This window comes from Antechinus flavipes, chromosome 1 (assembly GCF_016432865.1).
Source record: "Antechinus flavipes isolate AdamAnt ecotype Samford, QLD, Australia chromosome 1, AdamAnt_v2, whole genome shotgun sequence".
NCBI lineage: Eukaryota > Metazoa > Chordata > Mammalia > Dasyuromorphia > Dasyuridae > Antechinus > Antechinus flavipes.
The window spans coordinates 724,035,920-724,044,808 of record NC_067398.1 but is presented as its reverse complement, the minus strand read 5'-3'; the positions used below and the strand labels follow the sequence as shown (position 1 = coordinate 724,044,808).

Below are 8,889 nucleotides of genomic sequence, written 5' to 3'. Positions count from 1 at the left end.
GAATTTTCTTTGGTTTCTGCTAAGGCTCCAGCCAAACCCAGCTATTCAGTTCCCCACTTAGTGTTTCTATAGAGCTAGCCTGGAGATGTTTGCACTTCACACTGGTGAATCCCAGCCTAGGGATTATTTCAGATCTTTTTGGGTTATGTCAGCAGGACCCCTGTTCTTCCTTAAGTCTTCTTGATTTTCCACAATCTATGTTTTTCCTTAGGTACAGATTTGTTCTGTTTGTGGGAGAAATCTAGAGAACTTGAAATTTACTGATCTACTCCAGAATCCTCCCTCTTGTATAGTTTTTGGTGATGACATTGGCTAAAGATGCATATCTGGTCCACACACACACACTCAGATAGCTGTTATGCCTTCCTGTTCTATCTTCTGAACATCTGGTATTGGCTAAGAAGTAGACTAGTTGATCAATGGAATAGGTTAGGTTCAAAGGACAAAACAGCCAATAACTTTAATAATATAGTGTTTGACAAACCCAAAGAGACCAGTTTCTGGGATAAGAATGCATTATTTGACAAAAATTGCTGGGAAAATTGGAAATCAGTATGGCAGAAACTAGGCGTTGACCCACACTTAACACCGTACAGCAAGATTAGGTTAAAATGCTTCATGACCGAGGCATAAAGAATGAGATTATAAATAAATTGGAAGAGCATAGGATAGTTTACCTTGCAGACCTGTGGAAGAGGGAGGAATTTATGACCAAAGAAGAACTAGAGATCACTATTGACCACAAAATAGAAAATTTTGGTTACATCAAATTGAAGAGTTTTTGTACAAACAAAACAAATGCAGACAAGATTAGAAGGGAAACAATAAACTGGGAAAACATTTTTACAATCAAAGGTTCTGATAAAGGCCTCATTTCCAAAATATATAGAGAATTGACTCTAATCTATAAGAAATCAAACCATTCTCCAATTGATAAATGGTCAAAGGATATGAACAGACAACAGCCAGACGAAGAAATTGAAACTATTTATAGACATATGAAAATATGCTCCAAATCATTATTAATCAGAGAAATGCAAATTAAGACAACTCTGAGATACCACTACACACCTGTCAGATTGGCTAGAATGACAGGGAAAGATAATGGGGAATGTTGGAGGGGATGTGGGAAACAGGGACACTGATACATTGTTGGTGGAATTGTGAACACATCCAGCCATTCTGGAGAGCAATTTGGAACTATGCTCAAAAAGTTATCAAACTGTGCATACCCTTTGATCCAGCAGTGTTTCTAGTGGGCTTATACCCCAAAGAGATACTAAGGAAAGGAAAGGGACCTGTATGTGCCAAAATGTTTGTGGCAGCCCTGTTTGTAGTAGCTAGAAGGTGGAAAATGAACGGATGCCCATCAATTGGAGAATGGTTGACTAAATTGTGGTATATGAATGTTATGGAATATTATTGTTCTGTAAGGAATGACCAGCAGGATGAATACAGAAAGGACTGGTGAGACTTACATGAACTGATGCTAAGTGAAATGAGCAGAACCACGAGATCACTATATACCTCAACAATGATACTGTTTGAGGACGTATTCTGATGGAAGTGGATCTCTTCGATAAAGAGAGCTTTCATTGGTCAAAGATGGGCAGAAGCAGCTACACCCAGAGAAAGAACACTGGGAAATGAATATAAACTGCTTGCATTTTTGTTTTTCTTCCCGGGTTATTTATACCTTCTGAATTCAATTCTCCCTGTGCAACAAGAAAACTGTTTGGTTCTGCACACATATATTGTATCTAGGATATACTGCAACCCATTCAACATGTAAAGGACTGCTTGCCATCTGGGAGAAGGGGTGGAGGGAGGGAGGGGAAAAATCGGAATAGAAGTGAATGCAAGGGATAATTCTGTAAAAAATTATCCTGGCATGCGTTCTATCAATAAAACGTTATTTAAAAAAAAAAAAAAGAACCCCCGTTGTGTGGGATAACAACTGCTCTGGGGCTAGATGCTGAGCAGTGAGATTTTCACTACCCCAAGCTAAAGCCCACCCTGGGGCTATGGGTATGAGGGGCTGAGCAGTGGATAGCCTTGCAGGGACCAGAAGTGTCACTGCCCAGGGAAGCACAATTGGCTGTGAAAGTGGGGGCCTGAGCACCCACTGTGCAGATTAGAGGCTGCCCCGGGCTGTGCCCCCTGCCTTGCAGATTTGTAACTGTCCCCGCAAAAGCCCCGTACTGCAGGATGTGGCTGAGTGGTTGTGTAATGGGTCTGCCTGAGTCACTTCTGGTTTTGGGTAGTTCTAGCCAGATCTTGTTAGGTTCTGGCATTTTTTAGAGTACCCTCTGTTACAGACTTTAATTTCTGTGCCAGTTTACTGCTTTGCAATCAAGGAAGAGCTTTTAGCCTATAGCAGAGTCATCTCTATAACTTCTATAGCCACAGAAATCACCCCCACTCCTGGTCTGCTCAGGACGCTAGTCTCTCCCTGCCTGTGCTGGTCTGTTCCTGGCCCCTCAGGACAAATCTTTCCTGCTGATCTTCCAGATTATCTTTGGCTGGTAAATTGTGTGCTTCTAATCTTCATGAATTTTAGCAGTCAAGCGCTGTTTTTGAGGCTGAATTTAATACTTGGTTGTGAGGGGATGAGAGGGACTTAGAAAGTTATGTGTGCCTTCTCCAACATCTTGGCTTCACCCCCCATTCCAATATACCTTAAGCTAAAAAATTACATTCCAAATATTTCTGAGTTAGGTCACACCAAAATCCCATCAGGCACTTATACTACCAAAAGTGTTATTTTTGCTTTTACACTGAGTACAACCAATTCCTTCCATTTCTCTTTCAACACTTATTACTGAAGAAAACTTTTCCAGTACAATAGTGTATAATACTATTGTTAATGGACATCCTTGTTTAAATCTTGATCTTATTAGGAAGACTTCTAAGAAATCAAAATTCATATTGCCTTGGAATTGCCCTTGCAGTACAATGACCCTGCCCAAGGAGAAGCTTCAGGGTCTTGTCGAGATATCTCCCAAATCTATGACTGAGCCTGGGAAAGTTAACTTCTCTGTAATTAGCCAATACATGGACTATCTTATAAATGTCCAGGGTGTTAAATACTTTTGTGTGAAGGTTCTGTAGGAGAAGGTCTGTCACTGAGTGTTGCAGAAGAGTGGGTGACGAATGGAAAGAATATGTTGGAAAGAATGTGATCATTCATATACACTCCTAATTATGTATCTGTGGAGGTGGTTATCCAAACCAGAATGTCAAAAAACAAACATAAATAGCTGTCAGTTAAAAATGTTTATTCCAGTCTCCTGTCACTGTCTTAGGTACCCTCTGCCGTATGTAGTGCCAGTTGTCCTGCTGGATTCAGGAAGTTGCCATTGGAGGGGAAGCCTCCTTGTTGCTTTAGTTGCTCCCCATGCTCAGAAGGAGAAATCTCCAATTATGTAGGTGAGTTACTGCAAGGAGCTCACATCTCATGGCCCCTGTTAGTAAAAAAAAACAAAAACAAAAGCAAAAAACAAAAAACTAAGAGCATATTCTTTTTCTCAATTTTAAAGAAATGTCGTGGCCTCTGTAAATAATTATATGAGCCTGAAAAGAGCAGAAGCTAGAAACTTTTCCAATAAGATAAAGAGTGAAAACAAGATTCCTATTATCACCACTATTATGAATCTCTGTACTAGAAATGTTACTTTTAACAATAAGAGACCAAAGTGAAATTAAAGTAATTCATGTATGCAATGAAAAACACTAGTATCACTCTTTGCAGGAGATATGGTATGTTTACAGAATCCTTGAAAATGAACTAAAACTACTTGAAACAATTAACATTTTCAAGACAATTGGTGGATAGAAAACAAACCCACATATATCACTGCCATTTGTATGTTATCAACAAAGTGCCAGGCATGAGAAATAGAAAGAGAAATCCCAGGTAAGTGTAAACAAGACAAAATATGTGGAAGTCTTCCCAAGAAAAAGTCAAGAACTGTACAAACACAATGACATGGCAAAATTTTCCTGCTGCATAATGAGAAAGATAATACATAGGAAGAATTTATTCATCATCTTATTTCTTTGATGAACTGCAATCACTTGCCCTTTTACTCCAAGATAGTGTGTCATGGATATACACAAAGGTAAAGATTAATAACATTATATACAAGTGTCTTTATATTTATATGTATATATAAAAGTAGAGGTGTCCATATTTATGTATGCACATATATATAAATATATATGTTTATAGATTGGGGAATAAGACAGATGTCTTTGCAAGAAAGAGAAAGGGAGAAACAGATAGATATTGAGAGAGGCAGAGATAGAAATAAAAAGAAATGAATAGACAGGCATAGAAACAAAAATATTGAGATGGAGAAGGCAAAAGTAAAGAAAGTTACCTAATGGGGGAGTTGTATTCCATACATTAGAGACTGCAGACTTTTCTCTAACTTATGGGTCTGGTTGCAGAGGAAAATTTCCCCAACACTGACCAAGAGCTGAAAACTAGCAGGGTCTTTCAGAGATCGTGCTTCATGTCTCATAAGAAACCCAGAGCCATTAGCTGACTCTGTAAGCTCCATAGGAGCCATCCAAATGCTATTACCCCTTTCTACTGATGATCCAGTATTGCCTTTCCCTATTTCATTGTTCTAATGCTTTATGGTATTGAACAATATAGAATCAAAAAAGTCAGACATAGTGAGGAATGCTAAACAAATTGATCTTTCCCCCCTGACATTGTAATCAACACAGTTGAAAGCAGGGATAGCCCTGGGACTGAACCTGTGTCTTGACTGTTAGAGGGAACTCCTGCAGCAGGATCAATCTCTACTAAGAAGGTCAGGTATTTATATGGGCCTTGTTTTCTGGGAGATAACAAAAGCATTGTGGAGCAGAGTGACTTTCACAGTATTAAAAGTGCATCTGCCCCTTCATGGCCATCATCTGTTTTCATAACACTACACAAGGAGTGACATCAGATAAGTAATCAGCTCAGGAGGTCAAGAAATGAGACATGGGATAAGGAAATCACCACGTGGGTCACAGGGCTTGAGGAGTCAACACTGCATCCCAAGCTCCAAGCAGAATGGATGCTGCCATGGCTTATTCAATAGCATTGCATTTGCGCCTGGCTTTATGTGATTTTGAATCTAAGAGAGAAGGCAAAAGAGGAAACCAGAGAACAGGCTGCTTCAATGAGAAGATCCTCTAATTTGTACAAAATTTAGATGATCCCTTAATCTCATCTGCTGCCTTAGTGGGGCACACATGGTTCTCTCCCCTGCAATGAGGGCAAACTCTTGATTTAGTGATGAGAAGGATGAGGGTGATAAAGTTATAAGAACCATATAAATTGAGGCTCAAATTTGTGCTACATATGTTCTTTCTCATTTGATGCTCATAATAACCTTATAAAGATGGTGTAATTATTATCCTTATTTCTCTGAAAGGAAAACAAAGACAGACTCAAGGATATTATCTTCCTATAGTCACATAACAATTTTTTTTTTCCTGAGGCAGGATGTAAACTCTGACTTCAAGTCCTATTCGCATTCAAGTAGCCATTTACTTCCTGATAGAGCATAGTCAAATTGAAACAGTTGATGGTAATTTGTGACATAGCTGGCATTTCTCTTCGGGTTTTCACTGCAGATGTGACAGGGGCAATAAATGATTTGTGAAGATTACAGAGAAAGAGGGAGAATCAATGAGGAGGAAAAAATAATTTTTAGGCATCAGAGAGACTGCTGATAGCAAGTATGGTTCTAGTGTGTCATTGAAGAATTCTAAATGCTAAATTCAGGTCTCATGGATCTGAAAGCCAGGGTTAAAATAAGATCAATCCAATATTCCAAATAGTAGTGAAAAAATCCAGTTGAGGATCCAAAGAGAATTTTTCTCTAAATTAATTGATAAAATGAAGGTATTAACGGGTTATCATTTTCACTATTGAACATATCCTGGAAAGGCTTCATTTCTCTTGGGATGAATAAAAGCAACACTTCCAAAATAAAAGAAACAGGTTTTCTACAAGAAACTTGCCATTATTTAATAAATCATTAATCAGTCAATCAATAGTCATTTAGTGTGAGAAGAACTTGGTCATAAATAAAGGGATAGAGTGATAAAAAGGAAATGAATCCTTCATTCAGGGAGATTCTATTCCAACAGAGGAGACAAGAATACACACATTCTCTGTGTCTACCAAGGAAATGTTTAAAATTCATATAAATCGGTTGTGGAAAGGATGAGGAAGTATTGATACAGGCAGCTCTTAAACTTGAGTTGTTGCCCAACACAACACAGAAGGAATCTGGATATTTGATACAAAAGGGCTCCATTGTCTAAGCTTATTGTCCTTAGTGGTTAGGTTAAGAAGAAAAGGGGACATCACTTACATAAAACGAATAAAGAGAACTTGAACTAAAGCCAACAGTGATCAAGGGCATGAATATATTTGATCTGGCCAGTGTAGCAAGTAACTTACCAGTGACTGTGTCATCTGGTAAAAAGAGAATGGGGTTTTGCATCTGGTGGAAACAGAAGGAATTGCTGCAGGTCTCCTGAGTATTTCCTACTGTGGGAATGAAGAGAAATATTTTAATCTAAATGTTAAGTCTTTGTTTGTCTCCTGCAGATGCAGAGCAGTGTAAGAAATGCCCAGAGGATGAATATCCCAATGAGCAGAGAGATCGCTGCCTCCCCAAGACTGTGACCTTCCTGGCTGTGAATGAACCCTGGGGGACGGCAGTGACAGCTGTAGCTGTTTCACTCTCATTACTCACGGTCCTGGTTCTGTGGGTCTTTGTGAAGTTCCAAGACACTCCCATAGTCCAATCCAATAACAGAAACCTCAGCTACCTGCTCCTCACCTCCCTTTCCTCCTGCTTCCTCTGCTCCTTGCTCTTTGTGGGCCGTCCCACTACTGCTTCCTGCCTTTTCCGACAAACGGTATTTGCAGTTGTGTTCACCGTGGCTGTTTCCTCCATTTTGGCTAAAACCATCATAGTGGTCCTGGCTTTCAGGGTGACAGGGCCAGGGAGCAGGATGCGGATGTTCCTTCATCCCAGAGTGCCCTACTGTGTGGTTCTCATCTGCTCTGGAATCCAAGGGCTTTCCTGTGCCATCTGGTTGGGGACCCATCCCCCCTTTCCAGAGGCAGACACAAGCTCTGAATCCAGGCACATCATCCTCACATGTAATGAAGGCTCCACCTTTGCATTTTACTGTGTCCTGGGCTACATGGGCTTTCTGGCCCTGGGCAGCTTCACCATAGCCTTCCTGGCCAGGAATCTGCCCGATGCCTTCAACGAAACCAAGTACATCACATTCAGCATGCTGGTGTTTTGCAGCGTCTGGGTCTCTTTCCTCCCCACATATCAGAGCTCCAAAGGGAAAGCTGTGATGATCGTGGAGATCTTCTCCATCTTGGCCTCCAGTGCCGGGTTACTGGGCTGCATTTTTATTCCCAAATGTTTTGCAATTCTCCTGATATTGTGGGAAAATAGCACAAAACAGAACAAGAATCAAAGGAATTCCAGGAGCAAGAATTCTTCTTCTTTTTTTCTAATGTGATATCTTTATTTTCCCCTTTCCATGTAAAACAATATTTGTAACTTTTTAAAAAGGTTTGCCTTCCACATTCTCTCCCTTCTTCCCCAACCCCAGAACCACTGAGATACCACATGTGCAGTTACACAAAATATTTATATAAATGCCTTGTTGAGAAATATACGTGCAACATTCCCTGGGTTAATAAAAAGAACTCCTAAAAATAAAATTTTTACATACTGTGTAACATCCAACAGTTTCATCATAAAGACCTTCAGAGCAGTTTTGGACCATTTTGTTGTTGAAAAAGCAAAGTTATTCACAGGTGACCAATCCGCTCTATTGCTTGACTTGGTACACATTACATTTCAGTTTTCATATGTTCATGTATCTTTCCAGATTTTTCTGTTCATCATAGTTATGAATCATCAAAGTATTCCATCATAATTACATACCACAATTTCTTCAGCCATTCTGTATTTCATGAGAATTCCCTCAATTTCCAATTCTTTCCCCAAGAACAGAGGTGATATCAATATTTTTGTTCATATATTTCCTTTTCCTTTTTTTCTTAATCTCTTTTAGGATTCAAGCCATGTTGTGTTAGTTTTAGGTGGATGAATTTGCCTAAATTTATAGTCTTTTCAACACATATCATACATTTTTATCAATATCAGTTGGGAACTAGCTCATATTTTAATACTTTTCATTCCTTTATCTATACATTTGAGAAGAGCTGTTTGCAGCAAAGAAAGTTGCTTCAAAATTGTTTCCATAATGACTATTGCTAATTATATTTCCCCTGATTATTCTATTTTGTTTTTTTTCAATTTATCCCTCATGAAAGGGTTTTACTTTTCATCACACAGTTCACAATATTCCTTCTCTTTTCTCACCCTAGCCCCTGCTCTTGTTCGTTTAACATTTGACTACCTTGCAAAATAATATAGATTTCTCTATCAGTGTTGAGTGTGTATGTTATTTCGTCTTAGAGCCAATTCGAATGAGTATAATATTCACTCTCTCTCTCTCTCCCCTCTTCCTTCCCCTCTGCTAAATGCTTTATGTTGCCTTTTTAATAGAAGATAATTTATGCCCTCCTCCTCCCTTTCCCTTTCTCCCAACACATTCCACCAAACCTTTAATTTAATGTAATTTCTTTCATAAAGTATTCTTTCATATTCATATTCAATGCACACCTATGCACTCTGTTTATATATACTCCTTCTAACTTCCCTATTAATGGGAAATTTCTCATGAATTACAAGGATCATCCTCCCATGCACAAAAGTAAACAAATTAATCAGGTTAAGTCCCTTATGATTTCCATTTCCTGATTAACCACTTGTGCTT

The 8,889-nt window shown here is 39.0% G+C and overlaps 1 protein-coding gene across 1 annotated transcript; it reads left to right on the top strand.

Annotated features, from left to right (window-relative positions):
- Positions 1–2,955: 2,955 nt before the first annotated feature.
- Positions 2,956–8,039, top strand: LOC127549040 (vomeronasal type-2 receptor 26-like). The gene is made up of 3 exons (XM_051976799.1): positions 2,956–3,039; positions 3,306–3,429; positions 6,623–8,039. Exons 1-3 carry the CDS (start codon positions 2,956–2,958, stop codon positions 7,558–7,560), a joined length of 1,146 nt encoding a protein of 381 aa, XP_051832759.1. The 3' UTR covers positions 7,561–8,039.
- The last annotated feature ends 850 nt before the right edge of the window (positions 8,040–8,889 follow it).